General features: G+C 39.2%; 1 protein-coding gene across 2 annotated transcripts; it reads left to right on the top strand.

Moving 5' to 3' along the window:
• Positions 1-13,653, top strand: LOC137282306 (uncharacterized). 2 transcript variants are annotated; one of them, XR_010956798.1, is made up of 10 exons: positions 1-157; positions 3,762-4,290; positions 7,021-7,068; positions 7,203-7,327; positions 7,506-7,766; positions 8,325-8,423; positions 8,711-8,746; positions 11,466-11,531; positions 12,028-12,360; positions 12,507-13,653. XR_010956798.1 is itself a non-coding variant. In XM_067814055.1 (9 exons), the coding sequence occupies exons 2-9, from the start codon at positions 3,771-3,773 to the stop codon at positions 12,187-12,189; spliced, it is 1,317 nt and encodes a 438-aa protein (XP_067670156.1). In that variant the 5' UTR covers positions 37-157; positions 3,762-3,770; the 3' UTR covers positions 12,190-13,648. The 2 variants fall into 2 exon arrangements, 1 of the variants encoding a protein (XP_067670156.1); XM_067814055.1 differs by having other exon boundaries at positions 37-157; positions 12,028-13,648.
• The last annotated feature ends 13,336 nt before the right edge of the window (positions 13,654-26,989 follow it).

Here is a 26,989-nt window from a genome sequence, read left to right as displayed (position 1 = left end):
ATTCTTATATTAGATCCATGTCACTTGGTGTACGGAGAAATAAACAGTTGCGAAGCATTAGACGTAGGCAGCATATTATGATCATGGCAAGTGGATATTATAGCTTCTCTTCAAAAAAGCTAATCCGCGGATTTTGACCCTCTGATTGAAATACAAGGTAAGTACATTAAGCAGCAGTTTATGCAAAGGAACCATTCCAACGCGCGCGCAAGCACGCACGCACGCACGAACACACTCACACACACACAAACACATGCGCGCGCGGTCATACAGACAGACTCAGTCCTGAGGCAGTCTCAGTTGTTGGCACTATATGAAGATACTGCTGACACTTCATGCAGAAGAAAGATACCTTGGCGCGATTTTATTAATTAATTGCAAAACACATGGTATTGCAGTTGTCACTACCTCGGGTTGGAGCGTGTTTTGCTGACACATCTCGTCAGCACGTGTTCCCAGACTAGTCAGTCTGTCTTTATAATCGCGGCTTTAAGAATATCGTTAACATCGCTAATTACATAACCTGGTTGGGGTATTGCTGAGTATTATTTAAGGTAATTTGAAGCAGCAGTCAATAGGCCTCACACCTCTGATCATTCATAAAGACTTGCCAATCCTGTCACTCTGGTGGCTTTTTTGTTTTGGCCAAGTAATAATAGCAGCTAACTGCTGTTTATATTGTAAGATAAGATAAGATAAGATAAGATAAGATAAGATAAGATAAGATAAGATAAGATAAGATAAGATAAGATAAGATAAGATAAGATAAGATAAGATAAGACTTTATTATCCCGAGGGAAATATTGGTTACATCGTAAACAAAACACTGAATCACAACGTACTTTACAAGAACGCTAAAATCATGCACATATAGATAAATACCATATAAAGAAGCCTCATGGGATAAGATGGTAAAAAAGTTATAAAAAATATTAACTGTTGTTAAAATAGCGAATACCAGCTGGTACAAAAGAATGACGGAACCTGTTTGTTCTGGCTGCCGGCATGCGCAGACGGCGTCCTGATGGAAGAAATTCAAAAACATAATAGAGAATGTGAGAGCTGTCATTTACAATTTTCTGCACTTTTTTAACAATTTGCTGCTCGTAAATTTGGCCGATAGGAGTTACTGATTCTGAACCAATGATTTTGCGTGCTGTGTCAACAATTTTGTTGAGTTTAGCTTTGTTTTGAACAGACAGGTTACCAAACCAACAAAGAAGATTGAAAATTAAAATACTTTGTATAAATGTTTTGTAGAAAAGAACCATGAGTGAACAATCAATTCTAAAAGTGTTTAAACGACGAAGGAAGTACAACCGCCGCTGACCTTTCTTGTAAACATAATCAACGTTATCATTCCAGGATAATCTTGAATCAAGGACAGTGCCCAAATACTTGTGTGTGTTTACAATTTCAATATCTTCGTTGTTGATTGAAATCTGGGTCAAAGGATCACAAGTTTTTTTCTGAAAACAATCATTTCTTTTGTTTTCTTAGTATTTAAGATCAAAAAGTTGTCTTTACACCAATTTGTAAAGTTAGATACTTCATTTCTGTAGTCAAGGTCAGCAGATTTAAGAAGTGAAACAATACCTGCATCATCAGCAAATTTGATGTTAAAACAGTTTGTTGCTTTAGTAACACAATCGTTGGTGTAAATTATAAACAGAATGGGTGATAAAACACATCCTTGTGGTGCTCCAGTAGACAGGTTGGCAGTGGAAGACTTCATTCCGTTCACAGTAACACACTGAGGTCTGTCAATCATAAAGGCGTTTATCCATTTCGAAAGTTTTGACAGGAGCAAATGGGGTTGAATAGTGTAAAAAGCAGATGAGAAGTCCGCGAAGAGGATTCTAACGTATGTACCACTGGTTTCCAGATGTTTGTAGATGAGGTTCAGGAGAGTAAGCGTAGCGTCGTCTGTACCCCGTCTTTGTCTGTAGGCAAACTGGAGTGGGTCGAGTTGGTCTTCTACTTCTCGCATTAGTAGCTTTTTGATAATCCGTTCAAGACTCTTCATGGCTACAGACGTGAGGGCAACTGGACGATAGTCATTACACACTCTGGGATTTTGTATCTTCGGAAGTGGAACAATGTGAGATGTTTTCCATATGACAGGTATCTGATGTTGGAGAAGAGTTTTTTTGAAAACACATTGAAATATGTCGCATAGCTGATCACAACATTCCTTAAGAATCACAGGAACTAATTTATCTGGACCGGCACTTTTGCGACTGTTCAAGTTTCTGAATGTTTCTCTCACGTCATCAGCAGAAATGTCAAGATGATCACTGACAGCCACGTTATCCAGAATAACACTTCTTTCATCCGAGAAATCATTAACGTCGAAACGCGAATAAAAGTCATTAATCTCGTTAGCAAAAGCAAAACTGTCACTCACATTGATCTCCGATTGTTTCTTATTAGTTCCCAGAATGGTTTTGAGACATTTCCATCCGTCCCGAAGATTGTTTCCTCGGAATTTAGATTCTAGTTTTTCCTTATAACGAATCTTACACTCCTTGGAACAGCGTACAATATCCTTTTGCACTGATTTAACTCCAAGTTTGTCTCCAGCACAGAACGCACGTTTCTTCTCACACAACAAAGATTTCAGTTATTTTGTCACCCATGGTTTGTTGTTGGGGTAGATCTTGATTGTTTTAGATGGTATAATAGAGTCCACGCTGAAGTTTATGTAAGAGGTTACATCACACAGTTCGTCAACACTATCAGAGTCCTGCTCGAATACATCCCAAGCTGTACTGTCAAAGCACGCTTTCAACTTATCAAGGTCTTCAGGGGAATATATTTTCACTGATTTCACCACTGGTTTTTCGGATTTAAGTTTCTGTTTGTAAGCTGGGATTAAAAAAACAGCGTGGTGGTCCGATGTTCCTATAGGTGGCTGACAACACGATTTATAGGCATTCTTGATAGTCCCATAACAAAGGTCAATTGTTTTCTCACCTCGTGTTTTACAGTTCACATACTGATATAGGTGTGGTAGCGATGACTTTAGACTACAGCTATTAAAGTCCCCGAGGATAAGTTTGGGAGCATCCGCTGATAGCATATCCATTTTGTTCACAGACTCACACAATGCATCTGTAGCACGTTTGTTATTTCCATCGGGTGGAATATAAACCACTGTTACAAATACCTGTCCGAATTCCTGGGGGAGATAGAACGGTCTGAAAGACACACATAACAGTTCTATATCAGGCGTACAGAGAGTATCCCGTACCACATAATTTGTGCACCATTTAGAGTTGACATACATGCATACACCGCCTCCACTAGATTTACCAGATCTTGCTTCATCTCTGTCCTGTCGAATCGGGGCACTAAATCCATCGAGGCAAAGGTTAGCACTGTCAATACTCTCTGTTAACCAGGTTTCCGAGAAACATAGGAGGCAACTGTCCTTAAATTGGTGGAGAAATTTCACGCACGTTTCAAGCTCCGAGAACTGTTTCCGTAAGCTGCGTACATTGGCCAGAAGTAGTGTGGGTAGAGGGGGTCTGTTCTGTCTGGCTCTCACCCGGCGTCTCACTCCACCCCTCTTACCTCTCTTACGTGTCCTCTGGGCTTTGTCGTTCTCGCATTCCGGTGGTATATCCATTTTGAGCGAGCTGATATCCGTGTAGTTCGGGAGCTTGTCATTGTCATTGTATAACAGTGTTTGTTATTGAGTAAGAAATTTGCAATCTTGACTTGGATGAACAGAATGATAATTTGATGATATTTTACAGCAGGTCGGTATGGGAACTAAGGAAGAAACAAGAATTGAACTTGAAGAAAGTGACCATCACCTCGTTCATTTGGATGTTGATGTAGAGTCAGTAACCTTCAAAACGACTTCACCTGAGATGTTGGATGACAGAATCCCTGACATTCCCAGTGGGAAGTCACATCATCTTTTCATCTCCCACAGTGAGGAAGACGCAGAATGGGCAGAAAATCTGGTGAACGTTCTTGAGGGCAAGCATGGGGTTAAGTGTCTATGGCCCAAACGAGGTGTACCGGGGATGATACACAGAGGAATAGCAGAAAGCATGAAAGTTGTGTTTTTACTGACTCCAGATTCAATTGAAAGTCCATGGTGTGAACAGGAAAGAGATTGGGCCCTTGTTTTATCTATGGAAGAACGACAGAACAGAATAATACCACTTTTGTTAAAGCCATGTGAAATACCCAACATTTTCATCACGTTCAACTACATTGATGTTCCCAAAGGAGAGGACTACGTGAACAGAACCATTCAGGCTCTTGCTGGAAAAGGTAAGCAGGTATCCCAGTACCCCAGGCGTGACGTAAAACGGCGCATGCGAATTAAGTGGTAACAATGGGAAGCAAAGTCCTGATAACTGAACTACTAGTATCCCGAGTACATGCTCATGTAGGACGCCATCAACTTATCACCCAACCAATAGCTGTGAGAGAGTCTTTAACTAAATGAGATGCATCAGATTCATTCCCAAATATAGAAAAATGTTACAAGAGAAATCTTAAAGTACAGCGAAGAAGAACGACATAATTGTTAAATGAATAGGTTATGAACAGTATCAAATCTAACAAGATGTGCCAAGCAGGGGCCTGTAAATCTTGTTGCTATATACAAGTGTCTTTTGAAAAAATGAATGTTACTATAGCTTCTGCATGTATATTTGTCTGTCAACACACTTCAAACTGATTGAATTCTGCAGGTGTACCCCGCCATAACCTGAAGCCGTAAAGTGAATTACAGCTATTAGAAATATAAAGCAAATGCTGCCTTAAACGTCATCTGCCCCTTTCGTGCACAGGGAGCATAATATAATATACAATCATGAATCAATTCAACCTACATCCTCTTTGGATCTATCAACTGCATAATCGATGCTCATGGAACATTGAACTAATTCAACCAGTATCCTCTTTGGGTCTGTCAATTGTCTAATCGATCATAATGCTATTGATCACTGGATTTCTCGTTTAGACCCGATTATTTACAGACCTCCGCCATATTGCTGGAACAAACCAACAAACTCTTATCGGAATTATACTACAGTACATACACACGCATGCTTTGGATAGAATCAGAATGACTACCGCAGTTGGCATTCACAACGTCAGTCATACACATTCATAGACTGTTATGTAATGCCAACAATTCTGTGATTTGAGCTTGGAACAAAGGAAAGGCAAAGGGGTACAATAACTGTGCTGTCACTGTACAGGAGAAAGGGTTATCTCCCATTAGTTAGACAGACAATTACTAGACAGCCAGTTGTTAGACAGTGAAGACGATGAATTAAGAGAAAAAATATATCTATCCGCTGTAACATCATAATACCATTGACATACAGTTACAAGACAAGTATCCGTCCATCAGACCAACGTGACACGATATTGCATATCTAAAACATTAAGACAGTCAAATCAGTTCTTTATTTACCTTTAAACATGGAAAGACACATTCTTAGTACAGACATGGTGGTTGGTTTGGTGCAATATATCAGCATAAGGAGAACATACAAACACATTTTACAACATACGTATTCGTAACTTTGAAGCCCTGCATAGGAATTTACCCAGATTACAGAGTTGTTTAACATTTTGGATTCTGAAGAGTGGGTGAGTGAGTTAGTATTTAACGTCACATCGGCAAGATTTTAGCCATATCGTGATGAGAACGTTAACACTGAAATGGAATATATACATATTATGAAAACCTGTCGACAAAGGACAGTAAAACAACAAGAATATCAAGTAGAATTAAAACTAGCGTGAAAAGTTAAAATGATATCATTGTTTGGACAATACAATATAAAAAGAGGCCATCGATCGCCAACAACTGAAGGCAGATACTAGGAACCATGGGGACTTACAGTACCTTTGCTACCTGCATGGACCCTAGATGGATTTACACCATCCCTTCAGCTGCTGGTGATTGTGGGAAATGTCAGTCAAAATTAGAACAACAAGAATACTACGTTTAAAAAGCCTGGTAAGTTTAAATTCACTTTGAATGTTTCGGGACTCACGTACCCTCTCAGGAGGACAACAACTTTACAATCCTTTTGGATACTCAAGAGCTGGGCAAATTTGAAAACATGGATTTTTCCAATAGTAAATCATTCTAAACAATGTCCATAAAACTTGATGAACAGGACATTAATACAAAATGGAACAGGCCATACGTGTTCTATTGTTCATGACAATTTTATTATACTAGTACCTTTCTCTTTCAGTACACTGTATATAAGTTGAATGTGATTGTTATAGTTAAGCACGATACCTGAATATGTAAATATAACTTGGACATCAATGACGTAATGATATACATACAACATGAATAGCACACCCATCTCTTAAACTACACTCACATCAATTAGAGTCAACCCCATTTATAGTGCTCTGACGAGTAGAGGGTGCCCGTAGTTAATCTGTTCATGTTGTTGTTGATGATGATTTTCTATGACAGTATAATGTGTTTGTAGCATATGGCTTAAGTGTTATCATTTCTATTCCATCGGTCTGTTTTTCTACTCTGTACTTTGGAGGTGCACCGTCATGAGAGAGTGTATCGGGTGATAGAAAATAGGATAGTCAGCATGAAAGATCAGCTTCGTCAGCGACGAGAGACACTGTCGGCAACCTCATTCGACTTGGAAAGAGACTGACTTGTTTTCCTGTGATGGTGAACTTTAAAACTTACTATTACTATCAGTTTTATACAGATTATACATTATCATATTATTTCATACATATATTTGATGTCTTAATGGCATTATCAATACATAATCAAAGTGGTTATTCTATGCTATTTAGTCATTCTGCATGAATTATTCCATTAGGTAACAGATAATAGGGAACAGGTGACTGCTGTCTAACAACTGCATGGCTGTCTATCCAATGTGAGAACACCGTCAGGGGGTATGTCTGCTGGTGTCCATGTTAGATGCATGGTATTAATTTCTAGGTTACACATGTACTGTCATCCATTCAGGTGCCCCTCATTTTTTTCAGACCTGTCAGACCTTCAACCACGGGTGTTCACGTTTCTCAGGACGCAAGGTAAGCATCACCACCATCATGCATTAAGAGTTGTCACCATTGACGAACGTTTTAAAAATATGTGTTGGCATAGTCAGATAAAAGAACCTGTTAAGTATTTCAAAACATGACATTTGTTCTCGTTTTTTTAACAGGTTGCGGTTTAAGTATGGAGTTCCAAGCGAATAAATGCTCAACGTATATGTGTGGAGGGCCATCCTGGGCTTTTGGAGATCTGACAGAATCACAAAGACTTAGGCTTTCAAAACTTGGAAGCGAGGTAGAATCTACAATACCACTTTCATCTTTGGTAGATACATATGTAACTGATTGCATCATCTTTCCCGCGACGATTTCATATGTTGTATAAAGAGAAATATTTATATATTGTGTTAGTTATTATGAAGGTATTTTAAAACATGGTTATAAATTAACAATTAAACATTAATCCTAAACAGTTTGCAGAAAACGTGTATCAAGAGGCCAAAGACATTGCGAACAGATCCAGAGGAATGAAATTCTATTCTCTGTCAGTGTGTTCATGTCACGTGTGGAGCGTCTGTCTTTGTGGTGTTCTCCTAACAACCCTCATGGTGTGCATTATCATGATCCCACTGTTATATTACACCGACGTGTCCCGTGACGCACTGTACATGCTGATTGTGATCGGTGTTGCTCTCATCGCTATAGCGATTGCCCTTTGGTTGTTTGCGTGGAAGGTATGTAATAGACACTAGACTAAAATCTAGTTTCTAAGTGATAATATTTTACAGAAAAAACGATATCATAAATGATATCAACAAAATATAATGAAAAGGAACTCAAAGACTTTCTTCATATTCCCGAAACTGTAAATGTAGACTTACCACATATTTTAGATTTGCAATGGGCTTTCTTGGATATATTTTACAAGGTCTGTACGACCGACTAGTTTTCACCAGCTTAATTAATTTGCTGCACTTCATGCTCTTTGCAAAACAGAGACACAGACAGACAGACAGACAGACAGACAGACAGACACATGCATCGAACACATGCACCCACAAACAAGCACATATGCTGAATCATATTATCCCATATTTTTTTCGCATCTCCTTTTTTAAAAATTTTGACCCTTCTCTGTGTCTACAAAGTATTTTTTAACATTCGTTATGATAACATGCCCATGCGACTGAGCCTTTGTTTATACAATATCCACTGAATGATGCATGTGCCACTTCAAGACCTTTAATGTGTATTAGTATCCCTAATTTAATGTGCATTTTGCTTTCACCTAGAATGAGAGAGCGTTACGTTCTGCCATTCAAGATCACAGTATCCGAAATGTGATGGAAACGAAGATTCTTTTCAGTTACAAGAACATTTTCCAACCTACAGTATCCTTTGCAACGACAAATAAATATGTGTACATATCATGACAGAGTGAGTTTAGCTATATGGTGGCTGCGTGCATATAATAAAGTCTGGACCAGACAATCCAGTGATCAACATCATGAGCACTGAGCTATCCAATTGTGATACGATGACGTGTGACAACTGAGTCAGCGAATCTGAATCTTGTTAGTCACCTTTTACGACAAGCATGGGTTACTGAAGATCAATTCTAACACGGATCCTCACGAGTAGCAACTCACGTCAATATATTTTCCTTAGTCGTGACTAGATTCAACTAATGTACTACGATTTGTCACCCTGCCTGGTAAGTTAACAGCCTCGTGTACCCTATCGTGTTGAGTATCGTGTCACTAGAGTATCATGTACTCCATGTCTTATGTCCCCCAGTTGTTGAAACTGTATCTTACAACTACAGTAGCTAGAGTATCATGTATTCCATGTCTTATGTCCCCCAGTTGTTGAAACTGTATCTTACAACTACAGTAGCTAGAGTATCGTGTATTCCATGTCTTATGTCCCCCAGTTGTTGAAACTGTATCTTAAAAATACAGTAGCTAGAGTATCGTGTATTCCATGTCTTATGTCCCCCAGTTGTTGAAACTGTATCTTACAAATACAGTAGCTAGAGTATCATGTATTCCATGTCTTATGTCCCCCAGTTGTTGAAACAGTATCTTACAAATACAGTAGCTAGAGTATCATGTATTCCATGTCTTATGTCCCCCAGTTGTTGAAACTGTATCTTACAAATACAGTAGCTAGAGTATCATGTATTCCATGTCTTATGTCCCCCAGTTGTTGAAACAGTATCTTACAACTACAGTAGCTAGAGTATCGTGTATTCCATGTCTTATGTCCCCCAGTTGTTGAAACTGTATCTTACAAATACAGTAGCTAGAGTATCGTGTATTCCATGTCTTATGTCCCCCAGTTGTTGAAACTGTATCTTAAAAATACAGTAGCTAGAGTATCGTGTATTCCATGCCTTATGTCCCCCAGTTGTTGAAACTGTATCTTACAAATACAGTGGCTAGAGTATCATGTAATCCATGTCTTATGTCCCCCAGTTGTTGAAACTGTATCTTAAAAATACAGTAGCTAGAGTATCGTGTGTTCCATGTCTTATGTCCCCCAGTTGTTGAAACTGTATCTTACAAATACAGTGGCTAGAGTATCATGTATTCCATGTCTTATGTCCCCCAGTTGTTGAAACTGTATCTCACAAATACAGTAGCTAGAGTATCGTGTATTCCATGTCTTATGTCCCCCAGTTGTTGAAACAGTATCTTACAAATACAGTAGCTAGAGTATCGTGTATTCCATGTCTTATGTCCCCCAGTTGTTGAAACTGTATCTTACAAATACAGTAGCTAGAGTATTGTGTATTCCATGTCTTATGTCCCCCAGTTGTTGAAACTGTATCTTAAAAATACAGTAGCTAGAGTATCGTGTATTCCATGTCTTATGTCCCTCAGTTGTTGAAACTGTATCTTACAAATACAGTGGCTAGAGTATCATGTATTCCATGTCTTATGTCCCCCAGTTGTTGAAACTGTATCTTACAAATACAGTAGCTAGAGTATTGTGTATTCCATGTCTTATGTCCCCCAGTTGTTGAAACTGTATCTTACAAATACAGTACCTAGAGTATCGTGTGTTCCATGTCTTATGTCCCTCAGTTGTTGAAACTGTATCTTACAAATACAGTAGCTAGAGTATCATGTATTCCATGTCTTATGTCCCCCAGTTGTTGAAACTGTATCTTACAAATACAGTGGCTAGAGTATCATGTATTCCATGTCTTATGTCCCCCAGTTGTTGAAACTGTATCTTACAACTACAGTAGCTAGAGTATTGTGTATTCCATGTCTTATGTCCCCCAGTTGTTGAAACAGTATCTTACAAATACAGTAGCTAGAGTATCGTGTATTCCATGTCTTATGTCCCCCAGTTGTTGAAACTGTATCTTAAAAATACAGTAGCTAGAGTATTGTGTATTCCATGTCTTATGTCCCCCAGTTGTTGAAACTGTATCTTAAAAATACAGTAGCTAGAGTATCGTGTATTCCATGTCTTATGTCCCCCAGTTGTTGAAACTGTATCTTACAAATACAGTGGCTAGAGTATCATGTATTCCATGTCTTATGTCCCCCAGTTGTTGAAACTGTATCTTACAAATACAGTACCTAGAGTATCGTGTGTTCCATGTCTTATGTCCCTCAGTTGTTGAAACTGTATCTTACAAATACAGTAGCTAGAGTATCATGTATTCCATGTCTTATGTCCCCCAGTTGTTGAAACTGTATCTTACAAATACAGTGGCTAGAATATCATGTAATCCATGTCTTATGTCCCCCAGTTGTTGAAACTGTATCTTACAAATACAGTAGCTAGAGTATCATGTATTCCATGTCTTATGTCCCTCAGTTGTTGAAACTGTATCTTACAAATACAGTAGCTAGAGTATCATGTATTCCATGTCTTATGTCCCCCAGTTGTTGAAACTGTATCTTACAAATACAGTACCTAGAGTATCGTGTGTTCTTTATGTTCTTCAGTCGTTAAAACTTACAAATACCTGTCTAGCGAAATTAAATGATCTACAAAAGCCTTGGGGCCTTACTTATAAATACATAATCTAATCTAAACCAAGTAAGTACATCTGAAAACGGTTTTAAAGGTGTGTGGTTCTGACAGACCAAAACCCATCACCAGGACCCATGTAACTTCTCGCATATCCAGGCACGGTGAAGGGACGTTGTTCAAAACGTAAACACTGGGAGATATGTCATAAGACAACCCACTGTATATGTACCCTTTCCTGGACATGGGGGCTATGAAGTGATTTGAGTACAAGTTGGGTGAATTCTATAAGGTTAGTAACTAGTCTTGCAGCTGTAATGGCTTTCCGACTGTTGGTGAAACATTTCCATAGTCTGACAGGTTACAAATTACAGTTATGTTTGAATGAAGTTGAATATGTCATATTACACACCAGTCAATACTGATATTTCAATTTCCAGAAGCATGTCACAGACCATGTCATGAATCAGTTAGAAACAGAGACTATGGAGAGTTTGAAGATACAGGTACATCTTATATAAACATTTCTGTAGTCGAGTGTCCTGTATGATAAATGTTTTATGATTATTTAGTTTTAAATGAAAACTGCAAAGTGCCTAGTCCTTATCAGAATATGTCAAGTCAAAGAATCAGCATCAAATGATGTCAAATTAGAATCAGTATCTCCTGGTTTAAAATGAATGTATTTCTGCAGATGTGTAAACAATGAATAGAAACGACGAGTCCAGATATTTCTGTATGCGTCGCCCATAACTACACTTAGTTTTCATTGTAGAGCTGTTGAACAAGTAAAGGAGTATTGCCAAGAAAACCTATCTAGACTTGCACGTTTTACATGTGTTCCCGTTAAAATCGAATGCATTCTTAAGTCGCTTTCCATGCTATCGAATAATGTTTTCAAATAAAGATTTATCGACGCCAGGCTCTATGGTGTTATCTCTAAATGTGTCAACGGTGACGTAGATATTTCCTGTGTTTTACAGAATGCGTCGTTTATTTCAGGATATAGCCCAATCTTTCGCTGAGCGACGTCTGCATGCATTTGTTGTAAGAATAAGTGACGAACTGTTCAACTGGAACAGACTTCCTGAATCTGAAGTGCACAGACATGCAACCTTCCAAAATAAGATGTGTGTATGTGAATTAATGGATAATTATCATTGAGTTAATCGTAATATCATCCAGACAACTGTAGTCACCATTATTCCATGGATGCCTGACGTCATTGTACTAGGGTCAGCAAACATCACTACAGTTCTCAGGACAGAGGAATTGGGATACACAAGTGTTCTAGGGACAGTGAACATCACTATTGTTCTCTGGGCAGAGAAACCCGTGAAGGTCCCGGGGTAGAATAGGCCTTCAGCAACCCATGCTTGCCATAAAAGGCGACTCAGCTTGTCGTAAGAGGCGACTAACGGGATCGGGTGGTCAGGCTCGCTGACTTGGTTGACGCATGTCATCGGTTCCCAATTGCGCAGATCGATGCTCATGTTGTTGATCACTGGATTGTCTGGTCCAGACTCGATTATTTACAGACCGCCGCCATATAGCTGTAATATTGCTGAGTGCGGCGTAAAACTCAACTCACTCACTCACTCACTCTGGGCAGAGAAATTTATAAGTGTTCAAGGGACAAATACCACAGCCGGGGTGAAATTAGTGAATCGTTTGAACTCCGGTTTCGCGGGGATTTTGTTTCATCGCGTTATTTTCAACTTAATAAGTTGAATTTTTTGTGCATTTTTGATTATTCGTTACTGTGAGTCCATACCAAAAGGTAGCAGAATCTGTAAAATTGTGTTTTGTATTGTAGTGTTATGCTTGAAAATATTTTGTTATTCCCTTTTGATTACGACGTTGTTTAGTATCAGTAGTGTCAAGGTTTACAGTGCTTAACTAATAAACATTTTATTCCTTGCCGTATTTCTCATAAATTGTTGTTTGCATGAAGACCAAGATGTTTGGTGTGCACATGAAGCAGGGGAGGTGCCTATACATATTGGGTTATATTTAGCGATCTACTTTCAATATCATAATAATAATTACTTGATATTTATCACCAATGTCTATATGCATGGAGTGTGTGATGTCAAGAGAAATATTTCTTGTTAATATTTCTGAGTTTGCAGTGTGAGTGGTACTCTAATCTATTAATAGATAAGATACTTGAAAGCATAAAAGGGTGTAGGGTATTTATTTTAGGAAAACTATAGTTTACGATGTGTTGGTACTTGAAGGGAACGATGTCTTTCACATAAATGAACAGAGGAAACTAATACCAATATTAACTGAATTCGAAAACTACACCAGTAACCTATAACTGTTCACAGCATCACCGTGTGTGCTCATGGGCATTCAGGTAGCCTAGTGGTTAAAGTCACACGCTGAAGACCCTGACTGGATTCCTCGCAAGTGTTCAATGAGTAAATCATATTATATTGCTGCAGCCTAAAACCATACTCACCCTGCCAAACGTGTCACAAACAAGGCCACCCTACATCCCGTCTCGTTCTGTATTCCACGTTTAATTTCTTCTTGATATCCATGCATATGTATTACCAGTATACCGCTCAAAATATACAATAGTTGCATTTTAATGCAATAAAACTGTTTTCATTTTCGAAACTGAGAACTGTTGTATTCGTGTGCCATATCTGTATTGATATTTCCCCCGACAGTGACCGATCTTAGGTTTGAAAAGCAGGCAGGTTTGTCTTCATTGTTACAGACTTTACACAAGTTTGTTTGTCATATTAAAACATCTCCGATTCCTGTGTTGGCAATAGGTTGATTTTGATATGTCAGTGTTAGCAAGGTGGCGCTATTGTGAGGATGGCTCTGCATATACCGCTTTTAGAATAGGGTATCTGTCCTTTTCAGGACCAAATATGTGCAATGACCAAGGCGAAGCAAGCCTGCATTTAAGAAGCAGATGCTGTAGTCAAAATCTGAACAGAGAACAAGGCGACACTGACTTCTTCTTCCTTGTTAAGTGCGACACTTAGGTTTTATTCGTACCTTCTAGAAGACTTAGGTGGGTTTCTGAGGTCATGTAGTTTATAGGAGTCAGGTAGATGATAGTAATTCGGGGGTGTTGATTGATATTTGGCACTGACGGACAGGGAGTAATGAAGTGATACAGTATATATCACCAGTTGCCACAACTGTCCTTGATGCTCATAACGATTTTCAAGGAGTCCTATTTGATATTGTGGCTAGGATTCTAGATTAAGTGTTCAGAGAGAGCTGATTTTAATTTTGATGTAGATTGTTTTTGTGTGTGAGTAGGGGTAAGCCTGGTGTTCTGATACACTGGTCGCCTTAGAAGAAACATGGCCGTCAAAGACTGGTATTTTCCCCAATATTGGCAATGTTTCCTGTAAGGTACAAATTTCGAATACAACCCCGACCACAGAAGCCACTGGAATCACTACGCTGTGTAGATAGACTTGTCTTGGTGATTCCCTCGGTCGCCTACTACAGTCTGGCAACGTATAACTTGATATACAATGATTAGACCATGTCTCGACAAAGGACTTCACGAGTGCTTGTACTAGCATCCATAACTATTATATAATGCAGTAAGCACTATTTGACTGCTTCCGGTTATACAGACACAATTTGTCAACTCATTGCATGATATTCTCCATGGCGTTGGTTTCCAGCGATCAGCTTTGAAATGTCACTGTTATGAATAGCGATATGCTACAGATAATGGCTATGTATGGGTGTCTCAAAATAGTGTATACATATTGAAGGGATGGGTGAAAGTTTGCCTAACGAAAGAACGAGACATACGCCTAAGTTCAGTCAATGAACCTACAATCTGACTGATATTTTTTTGTTTGTTTACATAACAGAGTAAATATTCAAGCGATGTTACGGCTGTCTGCGTATAAAAGAGTGCTGACCAGACAAACGAGTGACTGGCATCCTGAGCATCGATCTACGTATATGGGATACAATGACATGTGTCAACCAAGTTTGAGAGCCCGTGCATCTGATCCCGTTAGTCACGTCTTACAAGCATGAATTGCTGAAGACGACTTCTAACCCGGGTCTTCACGATCAGCGTGGAATAGGTACTACTTCATTCACTTTTTTGCCTCTCTTTGACCATTGCAGTTACAAGTCAGTACAAACACCTAGTGTCTTCCCATATAAAGTGTCAGCCTGTGTGGGATTTTAGTATATTTGTTGTACACATATAAGATTTTCCCAGGTCACTTAATGGAGAAGTAAAGCATACTCAAAAACGTTGTATTTTGCTGAATACAACAATTGACATCCAATGAATTGTCCTCCCTTCAACCGAAATACTGTCCAAAGCTATCAATTCTCACGCACCCATTATGCTCACAAATAATTTTGTCATTTGGGCAATGGTGGGCAATGGTGGGCCAGCAGTCGATGAGCTACAGTTACATACATGAGAAGGTCATACATGCTGAATAGCTCTGACCTCTGTGTCAAATATGTCGCAGACCTAATGTACAATTTGAAGTGATAATAAGTACACTAGTTGAACGTGGTACCATAATAATGTTCCAGGTATATTTATATCTTTACAGACATCCGGCAATTAATGATATGAATTCATGTGTGTGTAGGTTAACCCTTTGCATATCCGTATTATCCACCGCATTTTGTCAAGCAAAAACGTAACGGCATATATATATATATATATATATATATATATATATATATATATATATATATATATATATATATATATATATATATATATATATATATATATATATATATATATATATATATATATATATATATATATATATATATATATATATGTATATATATATATGTGTGTGTGTGTGTGTGTGTGTGTGTGTGTGTGTGTGTGTGTGTGTGTGTGTGTGTGTGTGTGTGTGTGTGTGTGTGTGTGTGTGTGTGTGTGTGTGTGTGTGTGTGTGTGTGTGTGTGTGTGTGTGTGTGTGTGTGTGTGTATTTCTCTGAGGAAACAGTGAACCAGACATCTCAATGCTAAATTTCAAGGGTCACCATAGGTATTGGGATCATAATAGGGAGCACTGAAGTTAGGCAATAGCCCTGACACTACTAACACGAAGTACCAAACGAATTCGCACAGTTCGGCATTTCCAGTTGATAACATAGAACATAGAATATGGTACTCGCTTGTAAGCGGGGTACATTTGACTGGCTCAGCCAATAAGAAAACGACATTCATGTATGGGGTAAGATATAGATCAATATGATTTTGCTGACAAAATGTTGTCGGACATTGCGACAGTTACGACGTTTATACACAAAGCAACTGACCTTTTTGTCAGTGAAAGGGTGTCTCTCGGTATTCAAGTTAGTACACAAAGCAACTGACCTTTTTGTCAGGGAAAGGGTGTCTCTCGGTATTCAAGTTAGTACACAAAGCAACTGACCTTTTTGTCAGGGAAAGGGTGTCTCTCGGTATTCAAGTTAGTACACAAAGCAACTGACCTTTTTGTCAGGGAAAGGGTGTCTCTCGGTATTCAAGTTAGTACACAAAGCAACTGACCTTTTTGTCAGGGAAAGGGTGTCTCTCGGTATTCAAGTTAGTACACAAAGCAACTGACCTTTTTGTCAGGGAAAGGGTGTCTCTCGGTATTCAAGTTAGTACACAAAGCAACTGACCTTTTTGTCAGGGAAAGGGTGTCTCTCGGTATTCAAGTTAGTACACAAAGCAACTGACCTTTTTGTCAGGGAAAGGGTGTCTCTCGGTATTCAAGTTAGTACACAAAGCAACTGACCTTTTTGTCAGGGAAAGGGTGTCTCTCGGTATTCAAGTTAGTACACAAAGCAACTGACCTTTTTGTCAGGGAAAGGGTGTCTCTCGGTATTCAAGTTAGTACACAAAGCAACTGACCTTTTTGTCAGGGAAAGGGTGTCTCTCGGTATTCAAGTTAGTACACAAAGCAACTGACCTTTTTGTCAGGGAAAGGGTGTCTCTCGGTATTCAAGTTAGTACACAAAGCAACTGACCTTTTTGTCAGGGAAAGGGTGTCTCTCGGTATTCAAGTTAGTACACAAAGCAACTGACCTTTTTGTCAGGGAAAGGGTGTCTCTCGGTTTTCAAGTTAGTACACAAAGCAACTGACCTTTTTGTCAGGGAAAGGGTGTCTCTCGGTATTCAAGTTAGTACACAAAGCAACTGACCTTTTTGTCAGTGAAAGGGTGTCTCTCGGTATTCAAGTTAGTACTCATTATATATCATTTAAAAGTTTAATAATACTATGTACTTAGAATGATAAACAACTGAACATTTAACCGTTCACAAGCGCATTTCAGAGTCTGACAAGCTGGTGGAAGGCTTGTTTATATCGCGATGGGAGTAACAATAACACTGCTTAGCCTGGTGCTGTTATTCAGTGCCGTTCAGCACAGAGATGTCGGTGTCCTGGCTGACCAGCAGAACGGAGATATTTTGAACATGGAAGGTGATGCTCCTCACACTGAGAGATCGCAGTTATCACAACCAGAACTCACTGATCCTCAGCAGGTACTGGTGGAACGTGTCAAGACCGGTAGAGATGCTGATGTTAAGCAGGATCACATGGATTTTAAGAAGTCATTGCCAACATCATCGCTGCAGGAGACATTCCCGGAGGAGCAGGAGAGGTCTCGCTTACTCGTGGTGCCATACGCACGCAGAGTCACTCAGGCCAAACAGATATTGCTCAGCAGCAACACTTTGGAAGACTACCCACATATAGATGTGAGTAGAGTTATCAGTGTCGGGTATGTGTCTAGGCTGAGGAAAATACTGGTGTCAACTTACATGCCCCAGAGAATTGTATCTTACAACATAGACCGACCAGACTGGCAAACATTAAGAGAAGGCGTTCGTTCCTATGGAATGGCAGTAGATGAGGGGATGCAACTGATATTTCTCACAACAACAATTCCTAACAATAGCATCAGCAGGATGACGACTCGTGGACGGCAGTTCCAGTCTGTTGCGCAGCTGTCAAGGCACCACAGTCCTTTCAGTATTGCATTGGACTCTGTCAACAGGAAACTATATGTAGCTAATTCTTTATACATCCTATCTCTTGGCTATGACGGTGGACGGCTGGAGACTTTATACACGGGGCACGGGTCAATATATGCCGTGGTTTTGAACCCGATGGAGAACACCGTATATTTCAATGATAACAGGAAGATAATGAGGATGTCATCTGCCGGCACTGAGGTAAGGGAGGTTTATGATCTCGGTTACAAGGCCTGGACAATGGTGCACTACAACAACAGTCTATATATCGGGGGCTACAGCTTTATGGCAAGGAAGAAATACATCGACATGGTCTACGTGGGTGACGGTGACTCGGGTGACACCGAGGTTAACACGGTGTATCAGAGGCTGCAAAGATTTGATTCTTCTAACGGGCTGAATATCTGCCTACTTCCTTAGCTCATCCCATTCTGACGAGGAAACGGAAATGATGCAATATTATAGCTATATGGTGGTCTGTAAATAATCAAGTCTGGACCAGACATTCCAGTGATCAAAAGCATGAGCTTCGATCTACGCACCTGGGAACCGACGATATGTGTCATCCTATTCAGAAAGTCTGACCACACGATCCCGTTCGTCGCTTCTTACGACAACCAAGGGTTACTGAAGATTAATTCTAACGGACCTTCACGATTAAAGATAAGACGTTGTGCCAAGATATCCATGGGTGCATTTGTCACGTATGAGCTATTAATTGTTTACCACGTGTACGAATGTTTGTAGTATTCTTATATTCTTGATCATCTAGTGCTGTATATTTACATTCTTTTATGACAAATATCCCAGCTATTTGAAGCACCACTGCGCATGTTCTTTCAGATGTTTACGTCTACATATTAGAGGATGTTTATAGTTTACCCATGCCTACCTTTAAGGGAAACATGCACTCCCCCGCATAGACCCTCGCCTATTTGAGAAGATTAAAGATTGATGTTGTTTTAGATGACCCCTAACTCGAAATGCTATGCAGTACAATACATTATGATGTTTTGTACTACGAAGCATTTCGAGTCAGGGTCATCTAAACACTGGAATACATGTTGTGGACGCCGCCTATGGTAGATGTTTCCTGTTGTAATGGTTTTGTTGCTTTTATGTCATGTGTTGAGACAAAGACAATCTGTAAATGATTTCATAACCGTAACATTACAGCCTGTATGATATTCATAGTGTCCACGTTCCTCTTGCCAGTGATATATGACTGACATGTAGAATGTTTTTACAGCATGCTTCAATGACCTTTCGCTGTCGTTTTAGTTGTTTAAGTTGTCCGTAAAACATCTGATGATGCAGAAAGCAGTTTTAATAAATTCATTCATTCTTGAATACACTGTGGATGATCTGGAAATTTACTGTAGGTTTTGTTAAGTGACAGAGTCTTGATCGTCCAAGCTGTGACATGTGACAACAGATACTAGCTATCATATGTTGCTGTGGATGCTTGACTATGCTGTGCCTTGAATACCACAGTCAGAACCTGAAACTGGATTCTGTGGATGAGAGGCAAACAGTGAAGCCGACTGGGAACGGGAAGCTCACTAATGACTGATGTCTGGGCGTAATGAAGTCTACTGATCAGATGACGAGGGAGAAACATATCAAACGTAGGACCGATCATGGGATTATCTACAACGAGAGTAACGAGTTTTTAATGTTTTCTCTGTTCACAATATCGCAGCTTTCGGGACTAACACGTAGGTGAGCGTCACACAGTGACACACGTTTACCATACTGTGGTTCGATGATTTATTGATAACATTACTCTGGAGCACAGATTGCCCAATGCTGTTGTCGGCACTGGTGTATGAGGAGTTGAGTTCGTTATACACATATTCAGTGTGATGTAACAGTAGACACAAATTGTATCTCAACAAAAGTGCCTACATGTAAGGTCATATTGCACGATACATAGTTCTGATATTTAATGTACAGTTTTATTTATTTAACAGCGTCATTTTTCTTTAGAATTTACTTTACCAATCTCCTGTTACTTTACTGAACCAAGAGTCCTCTGTCACATACAATTAAAGCTATTACCAACAGATGCACAATAAATGTTACCACTTGCTTGTCTGTATAGCAAGGTTTGCGGGTTTCTGTTTGAATGTAAAAGTCGAGTAAGCGATACTAAAACATGCAATAATGCACTTGCAGGATACCAGGAAGTGTCATATTCCGATTACATACAGACATTCCAAAAGTTGCGTCCAGGTGGATTTTCTGCATGTAAGAACTGTTCGCAGTAAAACACTTCAATTTCATTTTAATGAGCGTTTTAACGAAACATACACACTCAACTGTTACGCCGAAAAATGTCAATGACGTTCTGACAGTACCCAGCCAATGTGATCGTAAGGCTGATAACATTTCTCAGTAACTCTTGTCATTCATGTGTCTATAGAATTTGATTCAAAACGTTCCAGACTTCTTCATAGCATCTTTGGTCTCTCTTCCACTGTACACATGCCCTGTATAAGTGTCGCCATACCATTTAAACCTGATCGTATAATCTCCATTCTTCTCAACGTAAACCTTAGTTCCGACTGTGAACCCAGGTTACAGAGCTTGGATAGAAGGACATCTCTCAACGTTAATACTTCTTCGGGTGAGCACACATCCAACACCGACATACTTTTAGCTAAAGCTGACTGTGATGCTTGAATCTTGGACATGAGTACAGATCTCATCCTAGCAGCCATCTGAAGTTCCTCATTGACGTCACACTGCAGGTGCCGCATCAGCATCCTCTTCCGTCGTTCCAGGGCTAGATGTACCATCTGAGCACTGTCATCAATTTCACCTAATGTCATGCTACATTGAATGTATAAAGTATTGACCTGTTTGCTTAAATGGCCTCTAGAACTATTAACTTCATGGAGAGTGTTTCTGATTTTTTTGCTTTTGTCGTTAACAATCCTGACGGATTCCTCATAGTGAGGGATGATGGAAGTGACATATGTTTCAGAATGGGCTTCCGTGCAACATGACGAGCAAATTGCTACATTGCACCTCTCACAATAGAAGATTTGTTTTATCATGTGGACGTCGCATGACATGCTCTCGTTGAAGATGGACTCTGGCACTTTCAAGAGATCCTCCAAAGCAACAACTACGTGTAAGACAGGGAAGTATTTAGAAAAACGTTCATGGTAATGTTTACACGTGTCACACATGTACGTGCGGCAATCAAGACATCTGGAAGTGGCACTGTTCCGATCTGGACATTCGTTACAGTTTATCCGACCTTGGTAGTCCTTCAGTTCTAAAAAACCCATGACCTTGAGCGCTATGGGGTCTACAGGAAAGGATATGGCGCCTTGACTGTCTGTTGTGTCACCACAGACGGGACATTTCAGCTTGTGGTTAGACTTGGTCATATCTGCTGAACATGTGCTGCAGACTGTGTGAAGACATGGCAGAAGACGCGGATAGTTGCTAGGGGGAAGATATCCCCTCTCACATCCAGGACATGCTGTTCTATAGTTACTCACTGGCCCAACGGTTGGGCATCTGGGTAGTTCCATAGCTCAGTCTGTAACAAATAAATAGAAGCCAGCGATTTTAGATATAATCAATGTATATAAATTAACACACCAAGTGATCTAGTTAGTCAAGATTCTACACGTCACGAATACAAATATTTCTTTGAAATTATTCAAGACACTCAGAGTAAAATGATGTAATGTCCACTATTCTGAACGTTAGAGTGTGTTTATGTCTTGCTCAGGCAGCAATATAGTCCAGACTCACTGAGTATTAAGGACGTTTATTATGAAATGTATTAAAATGTATAAATAGAGGGAATGCACCCATTATCAAATGAAACTACAATGTTAAATGACATTTAAGCGATATATACTTCTCTGTTCAGATACTTACATAACGAACACGTTAAGCTACACATAAACATAGTTGTCATTTTGATCAGTGGAGCATCAGTATATGATATGTGTTATCTTCTGTCAGCAGTGTCAATCCAGGCTGTTGGACTCTGACTTCATATCATGCCGGTTCTTGTACCGTTTGGAATGACTGTATATTTTCATAACATTATAAGTTGTTCACTGATCGAGAGGGGAACGAACACTTCAATGTTAATCTTGAATTGTTTGAAGCACGGGTACACTTTATGATGTAATTTCCGTACACCATATGTGATTCGCTATTATTCAAGATTAAGAGTTACTACCACAAAGTACCAAATCAGTTCAGCATTCCCAGCGGTGCACATAGACATGTTATTCGATTCTATGCGGGGTACATTAAAATGCATTTTAATAGAATAGGGTCCAGACAGTCAGAAAACGACATTTATCTGAGAGATATGATAAATGCCAGTGCTATATTTAAGAAATTGTTGTGGGCATCTTAATTTGCATACACATGTGTCACAACTGTACGTTTATAATATACACACCTGATGTTTTGAATAGCTACCTTGTTTGATTGACAGTTCCGTGAGTTAGGAGGATTGATTCTGCAATGACTCTCAAACGCAGACACAATGTTCACAAATGAAGCAGTTGCACAGAGTACATCATTCCTGGATATGATATTGTCAAATGCTGAATAATCCTCGATCGGTTGTTCCCGTGGTCCTAATACAGTTCACAGCTAATGATAAATTATGTTACATGACAACGTCCAGCATTGGTCTGATTGTTAACAGTATAATCAGCTTTATCAGCTGTAAAGGAACATAGTCAGCTGATAAAACAAATGGTTACATAGTGGAGTTTATGATCGTTGTGGCTAAGTGACATCGTTGTCGTCACGTGGTTTCTCATAATCAGGAAGTGATTGTGTTATCTTTCTATACCTGTATCTGCACGTTTGCTGAAGACCAGCTCAGACTCTTTAAACATTATTTTTTCTATCTGTCACGTTCCGCCGGAGGCATGATTGAATAGAGTCAACGTGTTTGACCTTTCTCACGTTTACACGCTAAGCACATCAGAACCATTGAATGTCTCATGCAATCGTTTAAAGCGTCACAGATGAAATAATTAGTACTGAAAAGATGAATTACGAGTGAGTGAGTTTTGCGCCGCGTTTAGCAATATCCCAGCAATATGGGGAATCGGAACGGACTCTAATGATTATATGAACCCAACGATTGAAGTGTCAGTGCGGAATAACGCATGCATTCACAGGTGGTGAAATCAGTCTTCTCATCCCAAAAGTTTAAAACTAGGGCGTGAGCGTTGAAAAAGACTAGCTGGCTGATTGGGAGCCGATATTACTCTTCAACCGCTGATTCAGGAACATCGGTTAATCAGGTCATTTATCTCTGACTTGACATCAAGTTCATGCAAAGATCGGCTGTTTTCTTGGCTTCTCAGATACTGACGTATTTCTCGACTGTTATACTGTTAGTTTCTCTTCAGTACGGGGAAGCCTGGTGGTTAAAACGTTCGCTCGTCGCCCAGACTCGATTATTACAAACACTATTTTACAGACGGCCGTCATATAGTGCGGCCTCACACAACAAACCAACCAACCCTTCAGTCAGTGTATACCCCTTCTGCCAAGTTCTAGAGAATGGCCGATTCAAGTCGTCGCCCTACAAACATATTTAACCCCCATCAGCGTAAATGAACAATAGAGGTGAAGAGGAAGCACACATAAAATATTACTATTCCACACAGTCACGTCTGGAGGTTGTTAAGCTTCCACAGCTGATGGGGAAATACAACCAAGCTGAGCAGTTTGTCATTATTGCAAGATATTGTCATTTCCAAGAAATTACTGTTGGGAGATCAGAGCTTTGACCTTTTTTTGAACTACAGATAATCGCCATAGTCGTGAATTGATCACTGATTGTTAACCCGAAACCCTATGCTTTTGGGAGTTTTTTTTCGTTATTCATGGAATGTATTATGTTACTCTGGTGGAGGTCTTTCTTTAACATTACCCAGGCGATCTGTGAGCAAGCTGCTTCATGTTGAATGAGTTATCGCACGTAGAGATATGGTTGCACTTAGGGATGGTGGTGCTGTGTCTCTCTGGTGGATGTCCAGTGCATTAACAACTCTTTATTCTTTCAAACAGGCGTAGACTAGCACGTCTCTACAACGTGGATCTCTCCCCACCGGCCCTATTGTCTGAGCCGTTATGTATACCCAAGGTTGGTCAGTCTTGGTCTTTGTTCTAGTTGTTCCCTCTTAGCTCCTGGTCAGTGATGGGTTATCAGCAATTATCTTATTTGGCCCTTAATTATTAACTGGCCAGAATGTGCATTGCTTTTTGTTCATTATCGGGGTGGCCAATGTAAAGACTTGGTCCTTTTATCCGTGTTATTTTTAGCGGCCTGCACGTGCATGCTCAGTTGAGGGGGCTGGCTGGTCACCCACTAGTCGCCTGAAAATATGACGGGTATTAACCAGGGACAATGGTATGTCACTGACCAGTGCTAATATCAATTACCCAACCCGCTAAGTGAGTGAAGTTAGAAACGGATTCGAATCCCGTATGTATGTATGTATGTATGTATGTATGTATGTATGTATGTATGTATGTATGTATGTATGTATGTATGTATGTATGTATGTATGTATGTATGTATGTATCTATGTATGTATGTATGTATGTATGTATGTATGTATGTATCTATGTATCTATGTATGTACCTATGTATGTATCTATGTATCCATGTATCTATGTATGTACCTATGTATGTATCTATGTATCATGTATCTATCCATGTATCTATGTATCTATCTAATATCAATTACCCAACCCGCTAAGTGAGTGAAGTTAGAAACGGATTCGAATCCCGTATGTATGTATGTATGTATGTATGTATGTATGTATGTATGTATGTATGTATGTATGTATGTATGTATGTATGTATGTATGTATGTATGTATGTATGTATGTATGTATGTAGGTAGGTAGGTAGGTAGGTAGGTATCTATGTATGTATCTATGTATCTATGTATGTACCTATGTATGTATCTATGTATCCATGTATCTATGTATGTACCTATGTATGTATCTATGTATCATGTATCTATCCATGTATCTATGTATCTATCTACATATCTATGTATCTATTTATCTATGTATCTATGTATCTATGTATCTATCTATGTATCTGTCTATGCATCTATCTATGTATCTATGTATGTATCTATTTCATTTTCAGATTCGGGATTAAAATCTGAAAAACTTGAACACCCAAACCTAAATTTTTCCATATTTCAGCCTCAGCTTTGATTTTTCTCCCTATTGGGGTGTCGGCATTTGAATCCCGAATCTGACAAAAATCAATGTTGAGGCTGAAATATGGAAAAATGTAGGTTTGGGTGTTGATGTTTTTACGAAACCAGGTTTAGTAGCGGCGCCTAGTACCTTAGAAAGGGTGAGATAATGTATACTGACACTGTTGTTCATAACTCCGAATCTGAACAAAATATTCAGATTCGGGATTCGAATCCCGAATCTGAAAAAAAATTTCAGATTTGGGATTCAAATCCCGAATCCCGAATCCCGAATCCGTTTCTAACTTCATGTTCCTTGGACAGAGTGGAACATCAGTGAATGTCGCTCTGTTAATATTATTTCCTTATTACTACAAACAACTGGAAATGTCCTTTCTACGGGCAAGTGTAAACAGACTGCGTACGGATCAACAGAAGACCAGACACAGCTCTGTACGTGCTGTAGGCGAATAGGGGAAGCATAAACATGAGATGACTCTCAACCATGTGTTGTAATGCTTTCCAATATTTTTTATCTTGAGACACTCAGACTAGCGGATTCAAGGTTCCTACCAACAGCATGTCACGTCATCGACTCAGTCTTGCCCCGGACGGTACTATATCTGTCATATATACTTCTGGGTGAACATACACATGTACAAGCGATTTTAGCACTTTGGTAATCTCACGCCTGACAACTTTACACGTTCTTACGACGGTAGTTCGATCTAAAGGTGTCCAGATTGCTCGTATCTGTAATTCATGCTACATACTGCCATCCACTGAAACAGATCTATTGGCCCTTGTATGAACTGAATATATCAAATGTATACCTTAGTTTATATGTTAGTGAATGTTTGTGCGATATACACAGATATGTACATGAATATATACTGGACAAAAATAGTTAGGGATATACATAAATTTTAAATCATTTATAATGATATATGTATTTATTGAGTCCCTGATAAGCTATCAATCATAAAAATACCAATATCCCTAACGTATTGTATCCAGCAAATTATGTATGTGTATGCGTTTAATATGTATGTCCCTCTCTCACCCTTTATGCACACACGCATGCACGAACACACACACATATATATATTTGAATGGTGCGTTTGAAATCAACGTCAGTCCTTAGGCCCATAGCCGACTGAAAAACACCCTAAACTATAATCTGACAACTAGTCTCTGAAATGAACATATTTTACAGAAAAACGCTCATATTGAAAAAAATGTAATGAAAAGGAGCTTTGAGACTTCCTTCATATTCAGAGGCTGTGGAATCTAGACTTGCCATCTATTCTAGACTTGCGTGAGCTTTCTTGGATATAGTTGCTTCAAGGTCTGTACACTCGGACCCACAGCTTGTGTTTTCTGTAGGTCCCTCGGTCGACAGCCTTTCCATTCCAATAACTAGCATTATTTTACAGGAAATATCATTCAGTATTTTCTAGTTTTTGTCTGTAGTTATTGTCTGTTAGTGAAACAACTATCATTTTGGAGGAAGCAACTGAGATTATCGAGATATGATCTTTAACCTCGAAACATTTATCCGAATGCATTGAAATCTAAGTATACTGACTAGGTATCACTTTCAGTTCGTTTACAATAGTAGACGATATATGATGCTGTGCAGAATTTTGACATCGTGTTTCCTGTTTGTCTACTGTGAGAACTATTTAACTCAGTTGTTCAGTAATTTTTGTTTGCTGAGAATTACTTA

Source organism: Haliotis asinina, chromosome 1, assembly GCF_037392515.1.
Source record: "Haliotis asinina isolate JCU_RB_2024 chromosome 1, JCU_Hal_asi_v2, whole genome shotgun sequence".
Taxonomy (NCBI): Eukaryota; Metazoa; Mollusca; class Gastropoda; order Lepetellida; family Haliotidae; genus Haliotis; species Haliotis asinina.
The sequence above is the reverse complement of the archived record's forward strand: the minus strand, read 5'-3'. Positions and strand labels throughout refer to the sequence as shown.

Bases quoted from the DNA above. Each gene is read 5' to 3' on its own strand.
- LOC137282306 (XM_067814055.1), top strand. From the start codon at position 3,771: ATGGGAACTAAGGAAGAAACAAGAATTGAACTTGAAGAAAGTGACCAT. The intron at 4,291-7,020 runs GTAAGCAGGTAT...CATTTTTTTCAG, and splicing joins TCAGGCTCTTGCTGGAAAAG to ACCTGTCAGACCTTCAACCA. The intron at 11,532-12,027 runs GTACATCTTATA...CGTTTATTTCAG, and splicing joins TGGAGAGTTTGAAGATACAG to GATATAGCCCAATCTTTCGC.